This window comes from Eublepharis macularius, chromosome 12 (assembly GCF_028583425.1).
Source record: "Eublepharis macularius isolate TG4126 chromosome 12, MPM_Emac_v1.0, whole genome shotgun sequence".
In the NCBI taxonomy this organism is placed as follows: Eukaryota; Metazoa; Chordata; class Lepidosauria; order Squamata; family Eublepharidae; genus Eublepharis; species Eublepharis macularius.
The window spans coordinates 65,605,198-65,632,816 of NC_072801.1; the positions used below are offsets into that span (position 1 = coordinate 65,605,198).

General features: G+C 48.5%; 1 protein-coding gene across 2 annotated transcripts; it reads right to left on the bottom strand.

Moving 5' to 3' along the window:
* Window positions 1-11: 11 nt before the first annotated feature.
* FBXL19 (F-box and leucine rich repeat protein 19) lies at window positions 12-27,256 on the bottom strand. 2 transcript variants are annotated; one of them, XM_054992403.1, is made up of 13 exons: window positions 26,777-27,256; window positions 26,566-26,616; window positions 18,318-18,522; window positions 16,358-16,501; window positions 16,169-16,255; window positions 15,053-15,268; window positions 13,448-13,480; window positions 12,673-12,813; window positions 10,934-11,649; window positions 4,966-5,129; window positions 3,859-4,020; window positions 1,514-1,732; window positions 12-245 (listed from the first exon to the last, which is right to left on the bottom strand). In XM_054992403.1, exons 3-13 carry the CDS (start codon window positions 18,489-18,491, stop codon window positions 22-24), a joined length of 2,280 nt encoding a protein of 759 aa, XP_054848378.1. In that variant the 5' UTR covers window positions 18,492-18,522; window positions 26,566-26,616; window positions 26,777-27,256; the 3' UTR covers window positions 12-21. The 2 variants fall into 2 exon arrangements, with proteins under 2 accessions (XP_054848378.1, XP_054848377.1); XM_054992402.1 differs by lacking the exon at window positions 12-245 and having other exon boundaries at window positions 1,005-1,732.
* Window positions 27,257-27,619: the final 363 nt, after the last annotated feature.

Sequence of the window (27,619 nt, forward strand, 5' to 3'; positions counted from 1 at the left end):
GCCTCCACCCCGGGGCGGGTATTAGCTGTCCTTCAGCAGCAATTTCTCCTCAGGGCAACGGAAAGGAGGCCCGGTGGGCACCGAGCCGGGGGCAGGGGGGACAGAGGTGCTGTTGGAGACAGAGTCCTCGGCAAAGCGAGTGCAGGCCTCAGGTGTGACGTGGTGGCAAGAGCGTAGGTCAATAAGGGAGAGGCGTGGGCAGCGGCGGAAAAGGGGCAGACACTGGTCCGTCAGCCGGTTGCACCCTGCAAGGAACAAAGGGGGCAGATGAGTCAAAGGTCTTTCCCAGTTGTTGAGAAGCAACCGTGTTATGGAAAAGGAGATGGTAAGCTCAGAGTAGTAGGGAGAAGGGGTCCTTTCTCCCCCCCCCCCCCACAGGCTATTGCCAAGATCACTAATGCTATAGAAGTTAAGGACAGGCAAGTGTCTAGCCCTCAAGAATGCAGAGAGATCAGAAAAGATGAAGAACACAAAAGAAAAAGGACTCAAGTGTTGGATGAAGCTTTTCAAACTCAAGAACCACTGGGTGTTTAGCATGTATGTAAAAACAAAGGCTAGCACAGAGAAATCTTTAAGGAGGCTTGCATAGCTGTACTAGAGACTAAAACCAGTTTAACAGTCTCTCGCTCTTCACAGGAATATTCAAGTCCATTTGGGGGTGGGGGAGTGCTTGAGATTTCTATCTGAAAATTCTCAGCACCCTTATCAATCATAACTCCTAGAAATCTATGGCCAGCTAATATATAGCTGAAGGTAGTTTTCTAGCTGCTGTTCAGACTCCTAAATAAGAATAGAAGCCATTCTCATCTGCCCTGAGATGGACAGTCCAGGCTAGCCTGATCTCATTAGATTATGGAAGCTAAGCAAGGGTAGGTCTGGTTAGTACTTGGATGGGAGATCACCAAGGAAGTCCAGGGTTGCTATGCAGAGGAGGCAGGCAATGGCAAAACACTTCCCAAAGCCTCTTGCTTTGAAAAACGTATGGGGTCACCGTAAGTCAGCTGCAACTTGACTGCAAAAAAAGTTCAAATCCCCATTCTGCCATTGAACCTTCTGGGCAACGTTGGGCCGGTCACACACTCTTGGCCTAGCCTACCCCACAGAGTTGTTGTGAGGATAAAAGGGAGGAGAGGAGAACGGTGTGGGACCCTTTGAGTTCCCGCTGGGGAGAAAGGCAGGGTATATAATGAAGTTAAAAAACCCCCAGAAAGTTCTGAGATGAAGTTGGTGCTGTATGGTGGTAATAACAATAATGGCAGCAGTTCTAAAATTAGGAATCCCCCTACAGGTTTTGGATCTGGCCAGAGATGGACAGGAAAAGGACTTCTGGTCTCTTCTCCAAAATGGTTTCTTTTAGGTAGGAATGCTGGTAAAATAACGGAGCACTTGCCCACAACAGACACCACTAGCCCTGGAGGGGTCAATGGGGATGGTGAGGACTGGGGCCCTTGAGCTTCCGTACCAGACAAGCAGGAGAGGAAACCACATCCGGGGTGAGAGAATCTCAACTTACCGGCAAGGTTGAGCTCGGTGAGGGTCTCTCGGAGTGGGGAGTTAGCAGCGGTCAGCAGGTTAACGGACTGGTCGCCCACGTGGTTGCAGTGGCTCAGGTCCAGTTTGGCAAGCTGGGGAGTGTGCCGGACCACCAGACGCAGCGATGAGTCCGTGATGTCCAGTCCAGAGAGACGCAGCTCAGAGACATTCTGGAGCCGGCCCCGACTGTCGGTCTGGCCTAGGGGTCAGGAGAAAGAGGAGCATGAACAACGGTCATTGCCCACTGAAAGGCATTGGATGAAAATGACTGTCTTGAAATACGTTAAAACAGGCCAGGACTGTAGCATTTTATTTATTTTACAAAATTTATATCCCAACTTTCTGCCCTGATAAGGCCAGCAAGGTGGCCAACTATTTAAAACGTACATAATAAAATCACATCTTAAAAACCATTAACATCAACAAAAAGCACATCATTAAAATAATTCAAACCAATTCAAACCAAAGCTAAAATACATCCCCCCCCCCCCCAAAAATAAGATGCTGGGTAGGAAGGGGGGGCTCACTGAAGAAACGCCAAACAAAACAAAGAAGTCTTCACCCACTGGCAGAAGATGGCTACGGAAAGGGAGTGATGACTCTCTCTGGGGAAGAGTTCCAGAGTTTGGGTGCCACGACTGAGAAGACTCCTGGGTTGCCACCCACCTTATCTCAGAAGGCAGGGGCACCCAAAGCAGTGCCTTAGAAGCTGACCGTAGTGGTTGGCATGTCACCTGTGACCCAGTGGGGGCGGGTGGGAGACAGTCATGGGGCATTCCCAAAACATGCGTCTTCAGGAGGGGTTTGGGACAGGCCAGCTATGGCCAGCCAGGCATTGCAGCTTGCCTGGTGCACAGCAAGCTCTTTGGTTCTGCAGACCCAGGCCAGGAGTAAAAACCGCAGGCTCCTGATGGGCTGCAGTATATGGCTGCTGGGCTGTGTTTGGTCCAAAGGGTCGCCAAGTTATGTAAGCCTTTAACAGCAGAGCTCTCAACACTGCCCTCTTTCTGGTCTGGCCTCTGGAAAGCCACCAATAAACAGTGGGCAAAAATCTCTGGACGTCTCAGAGGAGCAAGGGCAGGGACAAGGGACCTTACGGGAGGGGGAGCACCTTCTGTACCTTCAGCATAGGAGAGAGAGAGAGAGAGAGAGAGAGAGAGGGAGGGAGGACCAGGTGACTGAGCGGAAAAGATGAAGAAGTTTGCCCGTTTTGGAAATGTGTACTTAAATGCTGCAGTGCAGACGATTCCATAGCTGCTAATGCTCCGCCCCTAGTTACTGACTCGGTCTGTTGCTATGGAGCAAAGGTTCTCTCTCCCTCTCTCCATTGCATCAATGCTGCATTTTGTTACTATTTTCTGGTTGTGTGTGTATGTGTGTGTGTGTGTGTGTGTGTAGGGAAGTTTATGTTACTATGTCTCTTAAAAGATAATTCAAACGAACATTGTTTGTGGTCGTTTCAATATATATTTATTGTGGACATGCAATGTTTTCTATAAAACATTTTTCTGTCTTTTGCTGGCTGAGAGGACATTCATTCTCTGGGGGGGGGGAACTTCTCGGGCTTTTAAAAACAGTCATTTGCTAATTTTCAGTCTTATAACACCTCCCCTCCCCTCTTGTGAAGGAGGGCAAGTTAAAATAATCATGGTATGGTGTGGTGGTGGTGGAACTAGGGCTTGGAAAACCCAGGTTCAAATCCCCACTCTGCCGTGGAAGATTGCCGGGGGACCTTGGGCTATTACACACACTTAGTCTAGCCTACCTTGCAGGGCTTTTGTGAAGACAAAATGGAGGAGGAATGATGCTATAAGTCATTTGGGGTCCCCATTTGGGAGGAAAGCTGGGTACAAATGTATAAATAAAATAATTGGAATGGGAGAGGGTGGATTTTGCCCTGATTTTTGGTTCCTTAACATACAAAACCTGTGATGTGAAAAAGAGAAAAAGTAAGAAAGAAGAGCTGTCCTTAAAATGATGGCTCTGACTGTAAAACTTCATTGCTCAGGCAAGTACACCCCACCCCTGGAACTCACCTAATGGTGCCTGCTCCGGATTACTAAGACAGACAACTATTCAAGCACGCTCAACCACATATACAGCAGGGGAAATCTTTCTACTCCTACCTCAGGAGCCATTACTGTATTTCTACACATGTGGAATAAATTAAGTCAGGTGCAAACCTCATCATGGAGGGAGAATGTGCAGCTGAAAATGGCTCGCCCCGTGCATGTCGCCACACAGCCCGCCATCTGTCCCCCCCGCCCAATATGTCCATCGCACACCCTTCCCCCAAAGCAGCCTGTGGGGTGGATCCAGCTTTACCCGGCTTGGTATCTGTGGCAGGCAGCAGCAGCTCGCGCAAGTGAGAGTCCTTTATGTCCTCAATCCAGCGCAAATCCAGGAGCTGCAGAGAGGGGAAGTTGGCTGTGCTGAGCGCTGACACCGAACACCAAGAGCAGCCTGTCAGGATGAGCTCCTTGAGGCCTGGGGAAGCAAGGAGACATGCAGAGAGTGAGACCCCAAAAGCCCAACCTCTTGCTCCTCCCCTCGTCCAAGCCGTTCCCTACATTCTTGCCCTAACACAACAACTGCCCCTCGGGTTCCTCCCCTCTTCAGCTGACTCTTTCCCCCAGGAGCCGCAAGTCCTTATTCCTTACAGAGATATTTCCCGTTTCCCGCAAAAGACTTCCCCACTCTCGTCCCGTCTGTTTTCAAAGGTAATCCCCCCCTGACCTCTAAGAACACACAAAACCTGATCCAAAAGGTTGTGGATGCACTGGGACATCTCGGGCATCACCGTAGCCTCTTGAGGCCTCTGACAAGCTGCTTCAAAGTGCTGGAGAATCTCTAGAGCAGTGTGTGATGCAGCAACAGGGAGGGAAAATAGGCGATACCCTTGTGGGTGTGTCCAGAAATGCTTTCCCCATTAATACATGAGGCTCTCTGTAAAAAGTACCCAGCATTTGTTTCTCGCTCTAAAAATGAGACAGATGGGGCCCGAATTCAGACTGGGATTCTACCATGGGGTTGGGTAGGGGTAGGATTTAAGCCTTCTCTGCCATGCCACTTCTCCTAATCATAAACAGCCTCAGGAACCCATTATTCGCTGTGCCAGGGAACCATACAGGGGCCAGATCTCAGATGCTAAGCACGGTCAGCCCCCCGTTAGTACTCAGATGGGAGACCACCAAGGAAGTCTAGGGTTGCTACACAGAAGCAGGCAATGGCAAATCACCTCTGAACTTCTCTTGCCTTGAAAACCCTAGAGGAGACCGCTGTAAGTCACTTGTGACTTGATGGAACTTTCCACCTCCATCCCGTCCCCATCCTTCCCAAGAGCCCAGGAGTCGTGTATCAATCCTACAGAAATCAAGAATGACGGGTTACTTTCTTGGGCACACACACACTCACACAGTGCCTTCACAATACCTTGTAGCCTGTTCAGAAGCCACATTAGCTGCTTCTTGGAGATGCTGGTCCAGCTCAAGTCGAGGCTGGCTGGCTGCCGGCGGATGATGCCGCTCAGCATGGAGGGAGTGATGGATTTCCGATGGCTCAGGTCAATGTGCGTCCAAAGCCGCTTGTCACAGCACCTTGGAGGGAAAGAGAGAAGAAGCAAGTTCAGGCCAGGGAGCAAGAGAGAGAACATGCAAGAGAACAAGAGAGGGAGACAGCCGCAAATAAGGAAGGAAAGCTTCGCTGGTAGCTCAAAAGTTGAGGTCAGCGATCTTCAAAACCATAGATGAGTAAAGATGTAACTTTCAGGAAATTTTGAAGCTGCAGGAAAAAACTCTTTCCCTCCTGGTTTTTTTTTGGGGGTGGTGGTGGTGGTGGTGGAAACCCTTTCCCCCTGTTTGGGGGGAGGAATTTTGGGGACAATGCAAATATATGCAATATTTAGTGTCCTACTGAATTTAAACTAATTTTACAGCCTTAACAACATAAAATGCATCCTTTATAACTTCCTTAGTATATAAAATTGCAGTATTTGACATATTTATGGAATGTAAAAGTTATAAATGCCTTCGTTTCCTAAGACTAACACTGCAAATATACCAAATACTTAAGAAAGAAATGCCAGCGGTTGCACCTTATGCCACTTTAGCACGTATATCTTAATTTTTGTTATCTGAAAAGGAGGGAAAATAGGAGTTAAACAGAAAACACTAAATAAAATATATTATTTGGTCAGAAAAAAGGGTCACACACAATAAAACTACATAGTTTTGATATGTAGTTAGACTTTATAACATTAGATCATCAAACTACTCAGTAGTGTATTATCAGCATACACATTATAGCATTTGAATTATGTACAGTATCAGTCATATAAAAATAAAAGCATCAACACCAAGTCTCTGATCAGAATTAGATTCTAAAGTTTCTGATTCCGAGCCATCATTTTGATCCTTATGCCTCTCTTCGGAAAAGTTGGTTAGCGTAAACTGAAACAAGCGCATCTACTCTTTTGCACCTTCTAGGTGCAGAAACACATCTTGGATTTAAGATCTGTATATGCCTACTTCTTCTGTATATGTCCCTTCTTGTCTTTAAAAGCATTTCACTCATTCTAATAGAGAAAATATTTCATAGGAGGGTTTTTTTTTGTAATTTCTAATTTTTCCATTGGAAAATTTGAAAAAAGGCCTCTACAAAGTGAGGAAAATTCCCCCCTCACCCGAATTTTTCCAGCTTTCTTCTGGGCTTTCATATCTGTAGTCTGGAGGAAGCTCAGGTTTCTCAGGAACTTCAGGGGTTCTTCCATGCGAAGCTCTCTCTCTCTCTCTCTCTCTCTCACTCACTCACTCACTCTCTCACACACACGCACACGCACACGCAGTCTGGTCTGAGTCAGCACTAATAGTGCAATCCTAAGCAGAATTACTCCAATCTAAGCTTGTTGATTCCAATGCACTTAGCCTGGGGTAACTGTTTAGGACTGCACTGTGTGTTATTCTGGGTACTTTAAAAGACTGCTCCTACATGCCCCATCCATGAGCTTGACTCATCAGCTGGGGTCCTTCTCTTCATGCACACACCTTCTGAAGTGAGGTGGGTGGCCAGAGAGAAGGGGCCCCTTTTGCTTTGGAAGCCCCACCCTCTGCTAGCCTGCCACCCCACCCCCGTTCCACTCTCCTCTTCTGTCCCACTGATCTTACGACTCCTAACTCATTCTTGTGTTTTGCAAGATGTTAAAGCGTTCATACCTCACTTTGTCTTGACCTCGAACTGCGTAATGGAGCTGCCATTGGCTCCAATGGAAAAAGTTCAGACCAATCCCCCAGTGGAGCATAGAGCAGCTTGGATGTGCTGCCTGATGTGTGCATGTGAGGGGGGGGGGAGCTCTTGAAATCTATTCAGAGGCTATCCTGCATCTACACTAATGACATTCTTAGTTCACTCAGGTCAACAAAAAGAGGTCTAAGTGTCTTCACCTTTGGGTCCTCCTCTCCCATTATGACCACCCCCCACCCCGGTTCATCTTCACAGAGCTTGCTGGTGGTTCCTGGCCCTGGGGTGGCATGACTTTTTTCCACCGGGAAGAGGGGCCTTTACGACAGTGGCACCCTCCCTCTGGAATGCACGGTTGGAAGGCACTTGAGCTCAGTAGGACCTGTTGATGTTTCGGAAACTCTGTCGGCCTCCCACCTTTGGGGTGGGGGTGGGGGTTCTCCCCACCATTGCACTTGGTTAATTTATTTTATTATTGTTTTGTATATTGATTTTAGTATTGTTGTTTTCTTGTTTTTATTTATTTAACTGTTGATTAAACTGTTCACCGCCCAGAGCCCCTGAGGATGGGCGGTATATAAATTGAAATATAAATAAATAAAATATAAACAAGGCGGAAATATTCTGGTGTGCCTTTGCTATTAAATATTCTTTTGTGAGGCAGACCAAATGGCTGTGCATTTTTATCTACCTGCAATTTTTGTGTCATTTGCAGGGGTTTACAGGCTGGGGCTGGGACTAGTGTGTTCTAAAATTATTTGTATTCGGCTGTTTTATTGCGATTTTATTGAATATTATATTTTTGTACTGTTTTTAACGGTTGTAATTATTGTGAACTGCTTTGAGATCTTAACTGAAGAGAAGTGATATAAAAATTGAATAAATAAGATAAAATAAATAGAGTATGACTTCACAGGAATTTCATAGTAGGCATGCAGGGCATCTGTGGCTCTCAAGCCAACATGGTCAAGGCCTCAAGGCAGAATGCTTGAATGTGGCTGCTTTAGTCAATTAAGAAGTGGGGACAAATTTTAACATCCTGCATTGAGGGCTCAGAGCACACTTGTTTATTTTTTTCAGGGTTTGGTGAGTTGCTGTAACATGGAATGGAATGGTGGCTTATGTGGATTAAAACGGAAAGTTACCTCACGGTTATCAGTTACCTCAGAGTTACCTCCAAAGAGGCACTAACGGAGGATGTTTTGATAAATCTAAGACAATCTTGCATGCTATCTTGTTAGCCTGTTAACCAAAGGCAGATTAACCAGCTAACAATCGTGGAATGAGCTGAAGCCAATTCTAGAGTGGTCTTATATGTAAAATTAATGCCGGGGAATAAGAATTGCAAAATGTCAGGAAGAACGTGATGGAAAAGGGGGCATTTTTCTCTGAGTGTTATTATAAAGATTTAAGTCCAGTTACCATTATCATTAGCAACATTTCATAAACTTATTGGCTACATAAAAGTAATTTCTGAGGCCTGAGTACAGTATGCCAAAAAGACTCCCCCCCCCCAAAAAACAATTTTCGGAAACCAATATAATCCTCCCACCCCAAAGCATTCTGCAGGTGTCCAAGATGCAAATTTGTGCCTACCGACTTTTCATGGTTTGGTTTGTTTGTGGGGGTGGGGGTAAGGGTGAGGGTAAAGGCCTCTATGGAGCACAGACTAGGGAGGAGTCCCAAGGAGCCGAAAAGAGGAAGGAGCAGATGCCATCTGAACAGAAAGGCCTGATTTAGAAGTGATGCTAGTGGGTGAGAAACACGGCCCATCCGTCGATCTTCCACACACCTAGCACCTTATTGAAATTATGCTGCGTACGTATGTAGAATTAGCAAACTAGCACAATGCCTGGCTAGGCCATGGATCTCTGGCCTGTTAAGAAGTTGCCGGCAAAGTGGTCGACAGCCCCAGCTGAAAAAGATGCTAAGTGCCTGAACGGTCCCCCTCCCCGCCAACACTGTGATGAAATCAGAGCTGAATAGCTGGACAAAGGCAGCAGTATTGACACAGCCTCAGATATTCAAGAGTTTCCTGGGCAGGGGAGAGATCTGACAGGCTTGTGGAGCAGTTGTTTCCTGAAATACTTGCTGAGACCAAGAGAAAGCCACAAAAGGGGAGTGGCAAGCAGCAAAAGAGAGGCCCTGCTTTATGTTCCCAGGAGCCAGAAGAAAGCCACGAGGAAAGCCAAGGAGGCTAATTTAAAAATACCCACCCACGAAAGCTGCTTCCACGCAATGAGTTCTGTGCAGTGAGACACCGCATGAGTGCTGGGGGTTCCCTTTTTAATGTTATGAAGGACGTCCCCCGATCTGTATGGTGAGCCTGCAGTGTGGAAACAGAGATAGCAGCAACCGCAGGCCAGAATGTGACGCAGCCTCCACCTGGTGGCTGACTCATGTGTGCCGGCTTCAAATCTCTGTGCCACGATTCTCCTCTGATACACAATCTTCACACTACCAAAGTAAGAATGTGGGCACATCAGGCGCCACTGGCTCAAGACTAAACGAGTCTGAAGGTGGCACAAAAGGGTCACAATTGGCCCTCGTTTCCCAATGCAACACGGGAGTACGTGTAACCACGTTCATTCTCACTTTTCCCTTATCAGTCTTTGCTCTCTGACCTTTGCAGGCCCTTCCCAACATCAAAATGCAGATAGCAAGCTCCTCTTCTGTCATTCATGTGATTGGGTAGGGCACTGTGCACAACAGTTGACCTGTTGTGCACTGAAAGACCAGAGCCCATGAGGAAGTGGGGCTATAAACATTGGAGCAAGCTGGATCCTCAGTGGCTGCAGTCGCCAGAAGCAGGTTTGGCCCCAACCCTACAGTGACCTTTTCTCCCTTTATCAGTGAATAGTGATGGAGTGCAGCACAATATTAGAACCCTCTGTCTGTTCCGATTCGGTTTCGTTTTCTCAGCCATGCCGGACGCTCCTCTCGGCTGGTCCGGGAGGAAACGACCGGGCACCCTGACCGGGCGGCTGATCCGCAAGGATTAGCCCCCAGGACTCCCAGGGAGGGAGCCAGGGTCCGGGACGCGGCGGGAAGAACTCCCCGAAATCAATGCGGGGGGGGGAATTGCCCGTTTGTCCCTATGGAGGCCGGCAGATGTGCGCGGCGCCTCGAGTGCCGCCGGGCAACGAGAAACGGCAAGTAAAAGAAACAGGCGGAAGCCTGTAAACAAGCGAATCCCTTCTGTTCTACAAGCGTAGAAGATATTATCAGAAGATCAACTAAAGGATTTTGAGAATAAAAACCCAGAACTCTGCTGCACCAAGAACGAAGAAAAGGAGGAGCCGGAGGGGGGGGGGGGAGGAGGAGAGCATCGCAACAGCAGTTGCACAGAGAGAATTGCGTCCGGGACCTAGAAGGGGGAGGAAAGTTTAATCAAAATTTGAAATGTTTATTCTCTGTATGATTAACCACTCCATCATTATTCTATGGAGCTATTTTTGTATTATGACAGTATGAAGGGAAACATTGAAGTGTAGTGTTTAGTGTTTGTAGTTCATTCCCTCCCCTTTTCTTTTTCCACCTCCCTTTGTCCCTTCCCTCTCCCCTTTCCTTGTGATAGTCTGGTGTAGTGTTTTGTAGTTATGAAAAATAAAAAAATTTATATAAAAAAAAAGAACCCTCTGTCTGTTCCCAGCATCAGGGGGCCAGCCTGCACTGATAGAGACTGAGCAGGTGCGCTGGTAAAGCATCTCTGTGGGAGCGCACAGAGACATACTTGCACACCTCAAGGGTCCATGTAACATGCAAATCCTCCTGCCACACTCACAGCACCTGTGTTAAGGATGGGCATTTGGGTGGGACTATCAAAACCATCCTTGCTCGCAATGTGAACGCATCGTTTCTTTTGCCTCATCACCATATCCATTCACAGGTTTGCAGGTCTTTGTATGGGTTCAAAGTGGCGAGACTGCAGAACTGTTGAATACACATAGCCCCCATCTTGGCAAAACCGCTCTGGGTGGTGCAGGCCAGAGGGCAGATTTGAGTAGGGCATCACAAGGGTGGCAGAGTGAGAAGGGGTCATTAGTAGCACATCCGACCAACTTTCTCACCCCCCCTCCCTCAAATCACCTCAGATGCCTCACAACAGTGCCCCTACAGGCTTCTCTGGGGCGCTGGACCATCATCTCTCCTCAGGCAAACTCACCAACGGCTCCATGTCCGGCATACCCTCATGCAGACGCACAGCTCCCGATAGCTGAGGTATTGGAAGACGGCCAACCAAACATCCCGCTGCATGATGTGGTCAGAGCCACTGTCCAGGGGCAACGAGTCGGGTTCGGGGCTGTCAGGGGGAGGTCGGACCACATGCCTCTCCAGCTGTAGCAGAGGCTTGGGAGGGGAGGGCACCAGGGGCCAGTTGAGAAACGGAGTCCGGGCCACCATGCGGAGCCCTGTCTGCCCAGCGGGCCGGCCCGCTTTGCGGCTGCCCGCCTGTTGCTTGCCTCTTTCGCTCCCCCTGCTGGACGGACGGTGATTGTTCTCTTTCTCCTGAGAGTTCCCTCGAGCTTTTGGCTGCTTGCCGTTGCGTGCTGTCTCGGAGCTGCCATTGCGCCTCCCGCCATCGTCTTCCTCCTCCTCCTCCTCCTCCTCTTCTTCCTCACTGGCGCTGAAGCCCAGGGCAGCCAGGCGTTGAGAGCGGGTAGCCGGAGACGCAGCATGGCTCGAGACACCCCCACTGGAGCCATCAGAGCCCCGAGAGTCCGTGTCAGAGTCAGAGTCCGAACTGGAGCTCGAACTGCTGCTGTTCTTGACTCGCTCCAACATCTGGCACATCTGCTTGAAACGCTCCAGCTTCTCACGCTGGTGGGACTTGTCCGACTGGGCTGAGGGCTCCAAGGGGCCTGGAGGAACCTTCGGTTTCTGGTGGGGAAAGGAAGGAAGTGTAATCAGACAAGCACTGCACTGCTGACCTCAGACTGGGGCTGCGAAGACCTACACAAAGATTTCTTGGGGTTAATCCTCAGCTATGGGGTACTGTCTACTGGGTCCGTGTCTGAGTGTTTCCCAGAAGCAGTGTGCAGTTTTATAAAACTCTTGGCCAAGACCAAGAGAGGCTATAAAGTGCCATAGGCTGGGTGTTAATGACTCCAATCCGATGATCTGTTCCTGAGGCACCATTTTTGTCAGTGTGAGTGTGTTTTTACTGATCCCCTCACTTTTTCTTCCGTGCTGCCCTGATCCCAGAAACAGAATTTCATCAGGCTCAATTTGTTGCTGTGGGAGGTCGGGGGGCGGGGGGCAAATATCTTGTAGGATTCAAGCGTATCCTTTGCAATGGGAGAAGCTGCAACTCAAACGTAAAGGATCTCAAAGCCATGGAATTTGCTCTCGTGAAACTTAAGATCCCCTGCATCCAAGGACGCAGCACACCTGTCTCAATCTGGCATGCCTCTGTATGCGTATAGTACATACAATTCGCCGAGAGGGGTGGTGGCCCAGAGATGGAGGAACAGTCGTGCCTCACACTAGTATACCCAGAAACGTGGCCAATGCCCCAAACGTTCCATATTGTATGTGGATAGCCCCACCTGGTGGCCAGGGAGAGGCATGAAAGAAGCACATGAATAGCCAGAGGCAGAAACCAATTGGAATCAGGTTTTTGGTGGCTTCTCGCCATGAATTTTGGGGATGGCAACTTCACGACAGTGCTGAGAATTTTCTGGCAAAGAACAGCCGAAAGTCTCATCCGCCTTTTCTGAAAACTTCATGCTGTGCTCCTCAGTGGCCTAGATACCGACCCCCATCCCAGCCCCACTATCAGTTTGGACTGCTGAACCCTCTCTCTATAGCCCTGCAAAGCAGAGCAGCAAAGACCGGATTTGCTCCAAAGGCTGCCAATGGCTGACCTCTACCCGCAGCGTCTTCCCCTGCCTCCCCCCTCACCTCCAGGTCGCTGGCCGTGATCTGGTTCAGGTGGATGGATGGGTGGGAGATGGTGCCCTTCACCTCAAAGTCCCCGCTGCCCATGCGGCCCCACGTCTGCATTGACTGCAGCTTGTTCCCATCGGGAGACTGCTCGGTGGCCTGGAGGGAGAAACAAAGCTTAACCGAGGTAAGGGGAGAGAAATGCAAGCCCATTTCCTACAGAGAGGGAGTTTTTCTTTTAAAAAAGAGACAAGAACATTTAATTGCACAGGCCCTCACCTGCAGTGTCTGTCTAGGAAGAGTGTTATCAAAGTAGTGCCTGGGAACTAGGCCCCAGAGTCGCTCAAGATTCTCCACAGCATCAAGTTTCACACACACTCTCTGCTGCTTAAAGCAATGCAAGGCTATCTGGTTTAGGATGAGTTTACAAGCCACACTCGGGGAGGATTACAAGCTCGGAGACAAGCTGGATTGGGCTCTTGGCACATAAACTAAGGAAAGACCACAGGTTTTCCATGCTGTGGGGTCCCAGGTTCAATCTCTGGCATTGCCAGGGTGTTGGGAAAGACTTTTCTCTGCCTGCGACCAAAGCAAGCCACTGTCTGCCAGAGCGGACTGCTACAGGTAGGGTGGCCCAAGAACCCCTCCGTGTAAAGGAACTGAAGCCACATCAGCTGTTTGCTGCACCTAATTTCTGCCGCCTTTCCTTTGGCTGCCCCCCAAGACCTGTTTCCCCAACTCCTGGTCGCTCTCCCCCCAAATCCTGCTGGATGGCCATACTTCACACGCTCACCTTTTTCAGATGCTTTTCCCGCATGCCTTTTAACTGGAAGAGAAAAAAAAAACACAATGAAGCTTGGTGGAATTGTGGAGCCAGCCTGTCTAATCAGATGCACCAGAAGGATCCCAGGAGCCGTGGCACTCCGGGGTCTTCTCTTGAACTCCTTTAGGAAGGGACTCCGGGGTTCCATCCTGAATTCTAAAAAAAAAAGTGGCAAGGAGAACTACAAGTGGGAAAAGAGGAGAGGATGTCTGGGGGGGGGGGGCAGCAAAGCAAGCCATCATCCACATGGCAATGAATGTCAAGAGCCAGAACTTAAGACTGGGGGAGGGGAGGATTATTTTTTTAAATAAAAAGCAGTGTGTGGGAAAAGTGGAGGGAAAGAACTTTTTCGCCATCTCTCAAATTATTAGAATCTGAGGTCACTCAACAAAGTTGACGGCCAGTAGATTCAGAATGCACAAAAATATACATCACACAATGCTTAGTTAACTTATTTATTTCATTTAGACACCACTTCCCGCCCCCTCCCCCTGGGGGGGACTCAAAGCAGCTTACCTCATTTTCCTCCCCTCCATTTTATCTTCTCAACAACCTTGTGAGGTAGCTTAGGCTGATTGTGTCTAACTGGCCCAAGGTAACCCAGCAAATCTGCATGGCAGACTGGGGATTAAAACCTGGGCCTCCTGGACCCTAGTATGATACTCTAACCACTACACCATACAGGTGGAACTCACTACCACAAGATGCAGTGACAGCAGGTAGCTTAGAGGTCTTTAAAACTGAACTGGACAAATATGTGGAGAAGTCTATGATGGCTAAATGGTGTCTAATGAATATTAGTCACTGGGAGACACCAATGGGGGGGAATCTTTGGCCTTTGCTTAAGGACTATTTGGGGTATCTGGTTAGTTTCTGTGGGAAAACAGATGACAGCCTATATTAGTGTCTCCCAACCTTTTTTATGTGAGGAACATTAAATGAATTTTTTCAAATCCTGAGGAACCCCTACCTATAAAAAGGTTTACAGGCAAGAAAAAGTTGATGGCAGGAAGCGCAGTTCAATTACTGCTAAATTATTGTCAAGAAAATTTATTTGTAAAGAGCTGCTATACATGTCATCTTACGTAACCTTAATAACCATGGTATTTTGAGGGATTATTTGCAATCTTACATGGTATTTCGAAATTTTTATTTATTCCATGATTTCTCACAAACCCCCTGACGATGTTCTGAGGAAACTGAGGGTTCCTTGGAACACCAGCTGGGAAATACTGATCCAGACGGACCCTGCGTTGGGAGCTCTCACCTTCAGTTGTCGAGTCTCAAGGAAACAGAGTGAGGTGGCACAGCATGAGAGTCAAGGAGCCAGGGTCCCTGGGCTCTGCCCCCAGTGCCAAGGACAGGAGGCGATTTAATAGACGTACTCGCAATTGCGGCCCGTAGGTCCAAACAGGGATAAAAACTGTCGGAAACGGGACCTCCGGGCTCCATAGGAAAAGGAGCAACGCGGTGAGGGGAGTGGTCCCACCCGGCGGGATGGACTTCCCTTCTTGGTTAATGGCACCAAGAATTTTTCCAGCAGAGGGTTGGGGCGGGGGGGGGGGGAGAGATCACCTTTTTCTTGGGCCCTGTGTCTGGGGGTGGTAGCTCCTTCTCTTTCTTGCGCTTGTGGACTCCAGCTTGGACTTGGTTCTCCTCCGTGGATGTTGGGGGAAGAGGTGGGGCTGGCACCAACTTCTTCTTGTTCTGAGCAGGCTCGTCTGTTAGCTTCCACCGGACCCCTTCCTCGCCGTTGTCGGACCGCCGCTTCCCTGTGCCGTCGCCCGAGTCCTGAGAGCACAAGGACGGTAGATGGGGTCCGGTGAGGTCGCTGCATGCCTGCCGTTGCACAGTTTGCAAGTAGACTGAGTGGGCAGGGTGCGGATCCTGCGCAGTAGCCCCCCTCTACCTACTACAACTTCCTGAATGTGGAGCTCCATGACCATTGAGGGGCCAGACAAAGGAACTTACCAGCCATCTTTTTTTTTTTTTTTTGCAACTGATGCAAAAGCAAGACAGCAACGAGAACAGGGCGAGAAGGAAGACTGCCCTGGGCATGAGCTGACGCTGTTCCTGAACGGCCACTCAAGATCATGTAACACGTTAATTAAAATAATGTTTTCCTCTGAGTATGGAATAATTAAGCAGGTTTGCAAGTTGGTAGATGGAAAGCCAGATAGCAGCGCTCTTAGGGTGGAATGACATGTTACAACGAACCTTGTCTTCCTAAGCCTCGGCTTTCTGCGTAACATTCTTGAGAGAATGGGTAACAGAACCCTACCTGCTCATTTGCCCCTGCAAATGCTCCCCCCTCCCCAAAATTGCTTTCATTTCTTTTTTTCAGTAGTTGGGTTTTAAAACAGGAAGTCACCCCTACTACAGGGAAAGAGGGGGTTTGCAGGAGAGGTGTGTGGAAGGGGAAACTTCCTCTCCCCCCCCCCCCCCCGTTTGGGACAAGAGTTGGCCAAGCGCACAGCCAGCAGTTTGTTTGCATGACACTTAAGAGCAGGAGCAGTCTACCTGGGCTTCAGAATCCCAAAGGGCTCTTCTGAAATCATGTGTGCACCTCGGTGAGCACAAGCCCAAAGGTTTCTGCGCAAGAGTGCTCTCTGCTAAACAGCAAAGGGCTTTCAGTCTTATTTATTGCCACGAACCACCCACCCAGCACTCCCTGCAGTCCAAAACACGTACTTTCATCGATTTGCCTTCTCTCTTACACTTGGGACATTCCCAACAGTTTGGAATTTCGTTGTTTATGACCCCTTCGGCTGTTCCCATCTGTGAAGAGAGGGGCCAGCACAGGTTATGCATGACAAAATTAGTAGGACTGATTCCACCCCCCGCCCCCCATTCCTGCTCCTTTCCTTGCACCAGCCTCACCTTTAAGCAGCCTGGATGCACAATCTCATTGCAGATGGTACACTCCATGAGTGACAGGTTGAATTTCTCCTCCTCGCTCTCCACTGTGTCCTCTTTCCCGGCCTCCCCACACACCAGGCACACAGCGGTGTGAGGTAGAACTGGCTGCAACGATAGAGGGTCAGGAAGTGAGCAGCGGTGGAGACCAGGGAGATCCCTAGCTTCCAAGACATCCACTGGATGGAGACTTCCCGTGGACAGAACCATAATCCACGTACTGCTCAGGGGTGCCTAAGGAGACCCCCCCAAAGAGATTCCTTTCAAGAGCACTGCGATCCAAAAATCCTTGAGATGCTTTACAAACAAGAGATTCATATAGAAGCTAGACAAAAGCAAATACCCTGCTCTCCAGCCTGAAGCCTGAGGGCTGCTGAGGCCATCAGGCCCCGCCCTTCCAGCAAGCAGACACACAGCAACTGGTGGGAGGTGGAAATCAAGCAGCCTCTCTGCAATTGCCTCTTCTCTGGCACCAGGGGACAGACAGCCGATTCTGGGGCAGCCCCATCAAGAAACAAGCCAGACATAATTCTCCATCCCTGAATGCCAAGGGGCAGCCAAGGAATGTGAAAATGAGAGAGAAAATATCCTGTAAAATTTTATTTATTTATATAAAATGTGAAATTAAACAATAGGATAGGAAGAGTTGGCAACTCGGGGTGTGCGATCTGGGAGAAAAAGCTAAATCTGGCTTTCCCAGATCGAATTAGAGAATCTTGAATTTGATCCTGACCTTTGTCAAGACCCCCAGATAAATCCTGGTTAATCTGGGAAATGCAGCTTCAGCCTCGTGACTGGCTGTTTCCCTGTCTTCTCCCATTTTTTTCCAAGAGGGGAGGGGAAGGAGGGACGGAGGTGTGAGGCAGAGGGGAGAATGAGGCAGGGAAGAGGGAGCAGGTGGCCAATCCGTGCAGGAGTTCTCCTTGTCTGCCTGGCTTCTGTTACAACACTAGTTCAGTTGGGCTAAGTTGCAACAATGTTCCTGGCTTCAGTTTGGTTTTGGTGGAATTCTCTGTTCTGACATGATTCTCTGGTTTGATGGTCCCCTTGCTTCACTTTGGTTCGGGGGGGGGGGGAGGATTCCATTTCCTTGCTTCAGTTTGGTTCTGTTGAGCTTGCATTTGGGAGTGTGCCTATGGCCAGTAGCAGCCTTGGCCCTGTGTGTTTCTGCCTGAGAGCTTCCTTGGATATGTTTCCCTCATAGAAGAGTGGCTGGGGACACCTTCTTCAGGGGCCCATACAATCCTCCTGAAACTTGGGTGATCTTTAATGGACAGTCAGGAGTAGGTTCCCTGAAAATTTGGTGACACTTGCTTGAAAAATGTCCCCCAGACTTAGGAATCCTGGATTTTGGGGGGATCAGGCTTTCCCAAATTTCCCCTACTGGCAGTGCTTCTTGAAGTTCAGAGGAGGAGCGAAGAACTCAAGAGAAGCGACAGTGCCTTGGTGGTCGACTCCTATCATTAGGGAACTGCTTCAAACCATCAGGGAACAATCAGGGCCAAGCTGTACCACCACTTTAAAGTGCAAAAACTGCCCATTTGAAAGGTCCTCCAGGTAGAAATTAAAAAAATCACTGCACACCGAAAAGAGAGAAAGAAACCCTTATTTTAAAACCTGTCCGAGTTGCATGGACTGATTTTTCCTTTGTTTTGACATCGTTGTATTTTCCCACCCTCAGCTTCATCCAGAGCATGTTTAAGTCCGGTGAGAGTTGCCGGCCAAGCCAGAAGAAGCAGTCATAATTTTGGTGAGAATGAAGGATTTTGGAAAGGATCCATATTCCATTAGAAAGAGTGGCTAATTGGGGACATTCCTGAATATCAGCAACCCTCATGAGACTGGAGGCAGGAATAGAAACCAGAACCAAAACGTACATCCACCTACCCCCAAGTTCACCCACCCACCCGGACTTCCCCCTTACCGCCGTGCACTGCCTCTGGAGGCACGACTGCTTCATGCGCCCAGGCCCCCCAAACTTCTTCATGTCCTTGCAGAAGTGGCACTCCCCACACTCTGACCGCAGGCAAGCTTTACACTTCCGGCACCGTGTCCGCCGCCGGCGAGCTCCAGCCCCCGCCCCTTTGCTGGACGACATTGGCTACGTCCCGCTTCAGCTACTATCAGGGCTGTGGAGGGGGGCGGGGAGAGAGAGAGAGACAAAAACACAGACAAATTGGTAAGTATTTGCACAGTATGAAGGGGAACATTGGTTGTCTGCAAAGGGGGAGTTGAATGCAGAAGATACAAATACCACCATCACTGCTGCAAGGGGGAAATTCCTAAGCGCATGATGTTCTCACAGATGTGAGAAAGCTGCACAGCAAAACACATCATCAAGGGCGGCGGGAGCCAAAAGAACCACCGAACTTGGAGAAAAGCTAAGGAAAAAACCCTACAGCTGGAATTATTAATTCAAAATGGGTAATACTAAGCCAATTGCCTATTTTATTCCTTTAAACGCACAGCTCGTTCTTACACAAAAACCAAGGAAATGAAATATAAGAGTACAAACCCGATGAAAGCCAGCTCTGGGATAAGAGGATCAGGTCTAAGTGAAAGTAGAGACACTCACTTAAGTCAGCGCAGGTGGGCTGTTTGGCAGGACTCCCAGGCTCTATCCCTACCTGTGGCATATCAAGGCTGGCTCTTTGGCCTGAGCAGCCACGGGGTTTCTGCTCACCGAGACTCTCGGCCACAGGCTGCCTTGCGCTAGGTCACTTGCAACAGGCGTGCCTGCGCCTTCTTGCTCTCATGGCAGGAATCTGGGCTGAGTTGAAGATCCCTCCTCTTTCTATGAGCAGAGAAATGCTCTGTGCAAGTGGAGGGGAGCTACCAATGAACTCAGGCAACGGTTCGTTCCATCGAAAAGAACGGTGAGCTCCTTTGCGTGGCTGGGGCTTTGGGTTATTTATTTATTTAGGAAACGTACCTGCTGCTCGAGAGGGCTCACAAAATAAAACAATGCAATAAAATCATAAAAAGCAGTATAAAGATTGTCAGTCATAAGTTGCCACAAAACTAGCCATTAACAACAACAACAACAAAAGCTAGGGTACTAAACACAGTGAAACAGAACATTCCACAAGCCAGAAGCAGGCCATAACAACTGCTAAAAAAGACGGAGCCCTCTTAATTAAAAGCCTGCGTAAGGAGAAGTGTTTTGGTCTGGCCCTTGAAAGATAGCAAGGAAGGCACCAGGCGACCCTAAAGGAGAAAGGCATTCTGAAGGTGAAGCGCCACCATTGGAAATGCTTCACCTCTGAAGGCATACAGAGCAAGGCTTGTGATCTTAACCTGCAGGCTGGATGGTACGGGAAGGGAAGAGGCCTTCAAGTACTCCAGCTCCAAGCCATTAAGGCCTCCAAAGATAAGGATGAGCAACCTGAATTGTGCCCAGAAACAGATGGGCACCCACTGCCAATGTTTTGGCACAGAGGTGATGCAACCCCTATATCCTGCCCACAACAACAGCACTGCTGCAGCATTTGGGACTGAAGGAAATTTCTGGACAGGCAGTGCCATGTAAAGCACATCACGGTAATCTAGCTGGGATGCGATCGTGGTGGCCAGACCACGCTTTCGAGGAACAGTCGTAACTGGTGTATCAGCCCAAGCTGATAAATAGCGCGAGGTGCCACGGAGAAGACCTCAGCTTCCAATTTCAGGCCAGGATCCAGCAGCACCAACAAGCTGCTCCTTTGGGGGACTACAAGCCTTTCCAGGACAGGCTGACTCCTCTGTCCTTGTCACTCACCAATGGCACCTCAGTCATGTCAGTTTATTGGCCATCATCCATCCCAATACCTTCTCCAGGCACTTGCTTAGGACATTCATAGATCCAACTGGCTCAGCTGCTAAGGAGAAACACAGCTGGGTGACATGCATATTGGTGGCACCTCTCTCCAAATCTGTGGAAATCTCTCCCAGCATATAGATGTTAAACAGCATGGAGCATAAAATAATAACAACTCTGCTTATATACTGCTCTTCTAGGCAGATTAGTGCCCACTCAGAGCAGTGGACGAAGTCAGCGTTATCATCATTCCCACAATACACCTGGGGAGTTGGGGCGGAGAGGAGTGGCTTATGCAAGGCCACCTGCTGAGTTCATGGCAGTAGTGGGATTTGAACCAGCAGAGTGCTGATTTGCAGTCCAGCCACTTAACCACTATGCTACGGCAGCTCAAACATAAAATAAAGAAGAATAAAATAATCCATCTCCACCAAGACCACTTGAAACTGAGTAGCCACGGCTTCTTGCCCTAGAATGGAATGCTGGCTACCGGTCCGGATGGTAGTTATTTACATCGTTCAAGTCTATGGATGCCTTCTTCAGAAGGGGACTCATCACTGCCACTTTCAAAGCTGTCAGAACTACTCCCTCCCGCAGAGTAGCATTTATTACCTCCCAGACACCTTTCACCAACCCGACCTGATGCTATCAACCACAAAGGGCAAGGAGCTGAGCTTAGATGTGGTGGACCACAGACTTCTAGGATGCTCAGCTGATTCATAAGGTCCCGCTAGCGGAAACTCAACTACGACTGGACTGTGCTTGTACCGGAAACACAAATGGCTGGGTCCGAATGAGCCCTTCTGCTCACAGACTAACTTCTGATCCAACCTTCACTTCTTTAATGCTCTGCTTTTTAGTACACTTTTTTCACATTATATTTTACGGCTCTCTCGGGAAGCCCATTACACTACAGAGAAATGTTGCATAGCAATCAGAAATCACTCTAGCTTAGAATATTGGCATACCGAACACACAGCAAGACAGTCTCTCCAGCGAACCACTGCGCAATGAAGTTAACCAAACACTACTCACAAAAGAAAATAAACTCCTAATGAATAAATAAAAAACTCTGCTTCCCGGCAATGGGGAGAAGAAAAGGTTGACTCTTCCCTGTTGTTCTAACTGGGGTTAATGAAGTACAACCACAACATTATTAAAATTATATTAATAAAGACAAATAGAACAGTAGTGCCCTGGTTCCATTCATTCCTTTTCTGGGTAACTAGCAACGTAAGATTTAAGAGGGGAAGGAACCACACTGAAAGAAAGTCCTCTAGTTTGTCCTGACCCCTTGCAACTAACTTTTTGAGTCAGAGCAGCTTAGGCACAGTGTTGTAGTAATACTGAAAAGACCCGAGTTCAAATTGCTGCCCAGCGAATGTTTAGATTGCCTGGGGTCCGTTACTGTCTAATCCACCCCAAAATAAAATGTTTGCCATCTTGACCTCCTAGAAGGGAGAAAAATGTAACACAGCAAGAAAAGTGGCATTAGAGGGCAATCAGAAGCCCACCAATGACTTTTAGCTAACAGATAAATGGAGACTCCATGTTCAGGTGCAGCGTACCTCTGAACAGCAGATACCAGGGTGCTGCCCAGAGGCCTCTGGTTGGCAACTGTGGGAAACAGGAAGCGGCTCCTCTTATGTGAAACAAAAATCAAGGACAATCCGACAGACCAAAAGGTGTGTGTGTGTGGGGGGGGGATCTGAAATGCAAAACAGCGATACCAAAGATAACCACCAAGACTGGGCTCAGTCCTCCATCAAAGCAACTGAATCCTGCATCAGGAAAAGCCAGAACGGGCAACTTGCATATATTAAGCAGCTTTGCACCAATCCATTCAGCTCCACATTTGGTCCATTTTTCCTAGTATTACTATATATGTAATGCCCCAAGTGTGCGTGGTACTTCATAAGAATATAAGAAGCCAGGTCCCTGCCCCATAGAGCTCACAGTCTAAAATCTGGCCTTCAAGAAGTCACAAAGACAGATGAGAACGTGTGTGCATTTCAGCTACGTAAACTTGGGCGGAGGATTCAAGGGTTATGGCAAAGACTTCACAGAATGGGTAGGTCTGGAGAAAGGATTTGAAGGAAGAGAGAGAGGGGGCATCACAGATGTTGTGGTGATGGGGAAGGCAAAAGGTGCTGCCACGTACTTTAGAAACCCTGTCTAGGCCCGCTGGCTTCTGACGTTTCACAATCTTTCAAACCTTAAGGACTGGAACCTTTCACAATGGTCTGAGGACACCACATTCTGTGGCCAGTGCCAACTCCAGTACTAGCACAACACATGTGCCACTGTGGAAGCGTTTATTCAGCAACAGCAAGAAAAGAGAATAAAACTGAATACCCTCACAGCAGGGCTTGTGCCTTATAAAAGAGAAAACAGAAGAACAAAAGTCAACATGGTGCTTTTCCTTTTTTTCGGAAATGAAATCTGCTGACTTAGCTGCCACAAGTTATTCCTATTCAAAAAAACCTTCTTACCCACCTTTCCACATAAAACCCTTCAAGACAGCTCACATCTTTAACTATAAGTCACAATAATCAATAGTAAATTATTAAAAATAAAACAACCCTAAAAAGCCAACCCAATAAGCACAGGGCACAGCAGCACAAATGCCAGTAAGGGTCAGTTAACATTAAGAGCTAATTAAAAGTTCTTAGCTTCTTCTGTAAGACGATGGTGCCAGGTGAATCTCCTTGGAGAAGGAATTCCACAGCTGGGGCCAGCACAGAAAAGACCCTTTTTGCTAGAAGTCACCCACCTAACTCTCTGGAGTGAGGCCCATCCAGAGAAGATTATGCCATCTTCCCAGGAGAGAAAGCAGACATCCTGTCTCTCACGTGAACAAACTGTTCATCTTCACTACTCACAAAGCAGTGGGTCCAGAATGACCACAGGAGCGCAGAGGGGAAAGCAATATCCAAAGGAATGACTGCCTGTCTTTTGACTGAGGTATTGGAATGGCTAGATGATGTAATCTGCCCTGAGCCCGCTTGCGGGGAGGGTGGAATAGAAATAAATGTAATGAAATAAAAATAGAGAGTTGGACTTGGTTGTGGGTTCAAGTCCCTTCCCCTTTCCATGGGTAAGTCACTTTCACTCAGATTCCGGTCCCAATATCGAAAAAAGGAAAAACGGCAATATACCTTGCGAGGAGAGTCAAGACAGAGAGCCCCTGGCAAGTTACGAGAGATACAGGAAAAAAATGGGAGAGTTTGTGTTATAATGGGGGTTACTCAGTGGGGTCTGCTTGGTTAAAAACGAAGGGACGGAATCCATTGCTCTGACTCTCTTGCCTTCTCCTTGCATTGAAGGTATGAAACACACCTGGAATTATGCCACGATAACTGCTGGTGTTCCAGGTGCTTGGGATGCGAGTTGTATAAGAAAAAGAAAGCAGGGAAAGGGGCTGAAAGGAGGTCGGCCAGCTTCCTCCAAGGCAGATGTAGCGAGAGGGAAAACTGGGGAGAGAGACAGAGAAGTGAAGCCTTTAAATAAAAAGAGCTTTGCTCCATGTTGTTTTTTCATACTATTGTCAAGCACCTGCTGCTTTAAAACAGCAAGGTGGGTACAGATTTCATATAGGAAATACTCCTTCCACGGGGCTGGGCCATAGGATAAGGACGTGGGGAAAACATTTCATGCTTTTAAAAGCCACTATTGGATATTTAAAAATGAAAATCCAGTTCCAGACGGCACAGAGAAAAACAAGCCAGACTCCTAAGCACCATCACGATTTAATAATAATAATTTTAAAAGACAGAATTTCTTGGGCCTGAGAAGTGAAATGGACGCAAAAATGAAACTGACGTGCAACAGAGATCTTAGGGCACAGACCAGGAGTTCTATCTTCCTAAAAGGCAAAAACACCTCTCTTCAGTGCGAAGGAGCATCTTACGGATACAGAAATGCGAATGGTGTGAGTTTGGAGGGGGGAGGCTGAGCAGGGGAGAAACAATCATAACCACCAAAGAGAAAGTCGAACAGGTTATTGTCTAGGGAACCCCAAGCATCAGCATAACATTCCACGCTTTATTATTTTTTTAAAGTAATCTAATAATAATTTTCATCTTCTGAAGCACAGAGAAGTGGTACGACCAACAGAAAGGTTTTCACATGAGATGCAGAAAGTCTAAAAAGAAGACGCACCAATTGCTTGATAAATGTTAATATGCTTATCATTCTACACATATACAGCAGCATCAATCTGTACATGGCAGTTTAAAGAGAAACTCAAGGGGGCGGGGTGGGGGCACTAAGGACTCTGTCCTGAGGCACTTACAGTCTAAGCGCCAAACTGCACACTATGTCTCCTCCACAAGTAAAATTTAGAACCAAAGTAGACACGACTTTGAACATGCAATATCATTTCCATCCTTCCCCATATCATGTACAGTACAGATTCCTTTGCGTCATGATGTCAAAGCTTTCCACCACTGTGGGGAGCAGAGAAATGCAGGGCACCCCAACATCAGAACACAGGTAAAGTTCTACCAAGAACAGCAGGAGGGGAGGGGAGGAAAGCAAAGGGGCAGCTGCCAGGTTCTGCAATAACCGTGCATTTCAGGTACTTTCCGGTGTGGTCCTCAGCTTCAACAGTGGGGGAAACAACAGAATAAGAGAGGCAAGGGTAACGGGGGGAGGGAAGAATGCAAGTCAATGCAGCCACACACATCTCATTCTCGATTGGAGAGCAAAGCCAAAGGCTTTTGTAGAAAAAGCAGATCTTGATGAGAAAATTCAAAGGGGTGGCATTAGGAAGGTGCTGCTGAAGGGGGGGGACAGCTTCATCTAAACCAGAGTACTGGTCTCTTGCCTACAGCGAATATTTCCAGTCCCTAAGAGCAGGGTTGCAGTGGGGAATACTTAAAATGCCTAGGGAACTAAAACATTTTGGTATTCTTTGCCCCAAAATATCCCCGTTGCAATGTCCCTTTATTTCTGAAATTTCCATCTGAAAGGTGACAGTTTTAGGAGAAATCAGACTGGGACAAAGCAGGGAGAAGGCTCACATGAGCTGGCATATACAGCTTAGTTTGTAGGCTTATCAACAAAATTCAGAAGCTAGCTTCATCAAGTGGCATTCACTCCCACAATCAACATTTTGACAACACAAGCATGCACAACAGCCCCCCTTGGAAAATACTGCTACTCCACCTCCTACTTCCTCCCCCAACCAGGCTTCCCTGTAAGACCTCTCCACTTTCTCTCCCAAGCACGCCTGAACAATCATGCCTGTGGGAACTTGGCTCCGATACCTCATCATGCCCCAACTTGGCCTCAGAGCTGACAGGTCCAGTCCTGGTGAGGGATCCCAAACGCCCCAGCTGGGCCCTCCATGGTGCCGATCGCAGGATCCCTCTGGATTCTCTCCGCCATCTGCAGCCTGCTTGACACATCTCCTTTGCTCCCCCCACCCTCTCCCTTTAAAAGCTTTTTAAGTACAGGCAGCTTTCAGGAGCAAGACCTCTTCAGCAGACCCCTTTGGATCCTGCAGCTCTTTGAGGGAGAGAACTGAAGCCATCCTTGGTCTGGGCCCCCCTGAAATCGGCTGACATGGCCCATCCCCTCTCCCTCCCACCCCCGGGGTTAAAACATGAGAAACACACACACAGAGGCAAGAGGCTTTTACGGCCAGTAATTCCTTCCCCTGGAAATCGGAGAGGAGAAACTTTGGTTCCATGCTTGTCCCCACACATACAGCAAAGCTATCCTACTCCTTCAAGACCCCCCCTCTCTGCCTCACAATTTCAGACCACCAAGAGGTGACTCTCCCCCCAAAATCCACTTGGCAAAAAGATGAATTTTGGAGGAGGATTCTCCACCACCACCCCTTTTTTTGGGAAAAGGAAAACCCAAATCATCCAACCCAAGGTGACAAAACACAGGGTGGAAAGAGAAGAATGCCCAAGAAAACAAAACAACAAAGGAGATAGAGAAGAGGAATGAGAAAGCATTGGGGGGGCACAACACAGTCCTATGCCTTGCATTTCAAGGTGAGGGACAGCAGTGGCTCTACACTCCTCCCTCCACAACAGACCCATTCTTGCAACCCGCCTGAGAGCTCAACAGCCCTCCCCCTTCTCTGCACCCGAGTTGTTGTGATGTTTTCACATGTCGTGTGTGTTCACACAATCTCTCTCTCTCTCACACACACACATTTTAGGGGAAAGGGGTCATTTTTGTATAAAGCAATACCCAGTCCTCTCAAAGCATAACGTGGAGGGGGGAATTAATTTTCATTTGGGAGATTTGGGCTGGGGGGAGAGCAAGTTTGCTTCTGGGAAAAAACGGGGGGGGGGAAGGGTTTATTCCTTGAAAACATTCTTTTGCAAAGCCATGAGAGAAGAAGAGCAAAACTTACCTTTGGGAAGCGCATCCAGCCACCGAAGAGCCTTCCTCACCCATCAGCAGCCTCGGAAAGAAAAAAGATGCTATATGTCTTACGATCGCTCTACACACACACATCCCAGAGAAGAACCAGCGAAAGGTGCCTGAGGATAGGAGGGGATGGAAGGACCCCCCCCCTTAAAATCACGAAGGGTTTAGGGGAAGGAGAGAGATCGGTTACTCACCTGCTGTGTAGCCATTGGGTAGATGGCGATTCTAATGCTGGATTTGTTGTCATGGTGGGGGGGGGGGGGAAAGAGATCCAGCCAGTTGCTGAAGGATTTGTGTGTGTGCGTGTATCTATCTCTTCGTCCCCCCCACAAAAACGGGGGGGAGGACAAGAGGATGATGGGCGGGACAATCTCCCCAAAGAGGCTATTCCAGATTCATGGCAGCTGTGCCCCCACACCTCACCCCCTCTCCTGTTTTACCCTTCACTACTCCCTTCCTTGCCCTTGGGAGGAAAGACGGGGATGATGTGCAGGCAGGGAGCTCTCTTTCCCAGAACATTTAAAAAAGAAGAGACCCTGCTGCACCACACACCTACTGGGGGATCGCCTGCACCCCTAATTTTGGACTGAGCCCTGGCATTGCCTATGCGCGGCGCAACCTCCAGTCACCCCCCCTCCTTCTGGCTCCTCCTCCTCTTCTGCCCACCACTGAGATTTTCCTCAATTGCCCAAACACCCACCCTCCCCTTTTCAAATGTAGGCAGACCACTCCCCCCACCAAGCCCACTCCCCACTCTTGGGGCTGGCTGGAGGAGGAAGAGGAGGGGGGGGGACTTGGCCCCTTCTTGGCTTCTTACTCAGAACTCCATTCACTTTAAAGCCCAGAGAGGAGGGGGGAGAAAGGAGCTAGCTCTCTCTCCTCTGTCCCCCACCCCAAATATTGTTTAGCTCTTCTTTTTAATTTAGGGTAGCATATCTAGCCCTCCCTCTGTCTCCCTCGAAATCCAAGAGGCCCAGTCCCCCTCCTTAGCAACCTCCTTCCCCCTGCCAAGGAAGGAAAGGGGGAAGCTGTTAACC

Bases quoted from the DNA above. Each gene is read 5' to 3' on its own strand.
- FBXL19 (XM_054992402.1), bottom strand. From the start codon at position 18,491: ATGTCGTCCAGCAAAGGGGCGGGGGCTGGAGCTCGCCGGCGGCGGACA. The intron at 11,650-12,672 runs GTGAGGGGGGAG...TTTCCCCACCAG, and splicing joins TCACGGCCAGCGACCTGGAG to AAACCGAAGGTTCCTCCAGG. The intron at 4,021-4,965 runs GTATTGTGAAGG...TTGCTTCCCCAG, and splicing joins GCTTCTGAACAGGCTACAAG to GCCTCAAGGAGCTCATCCTG.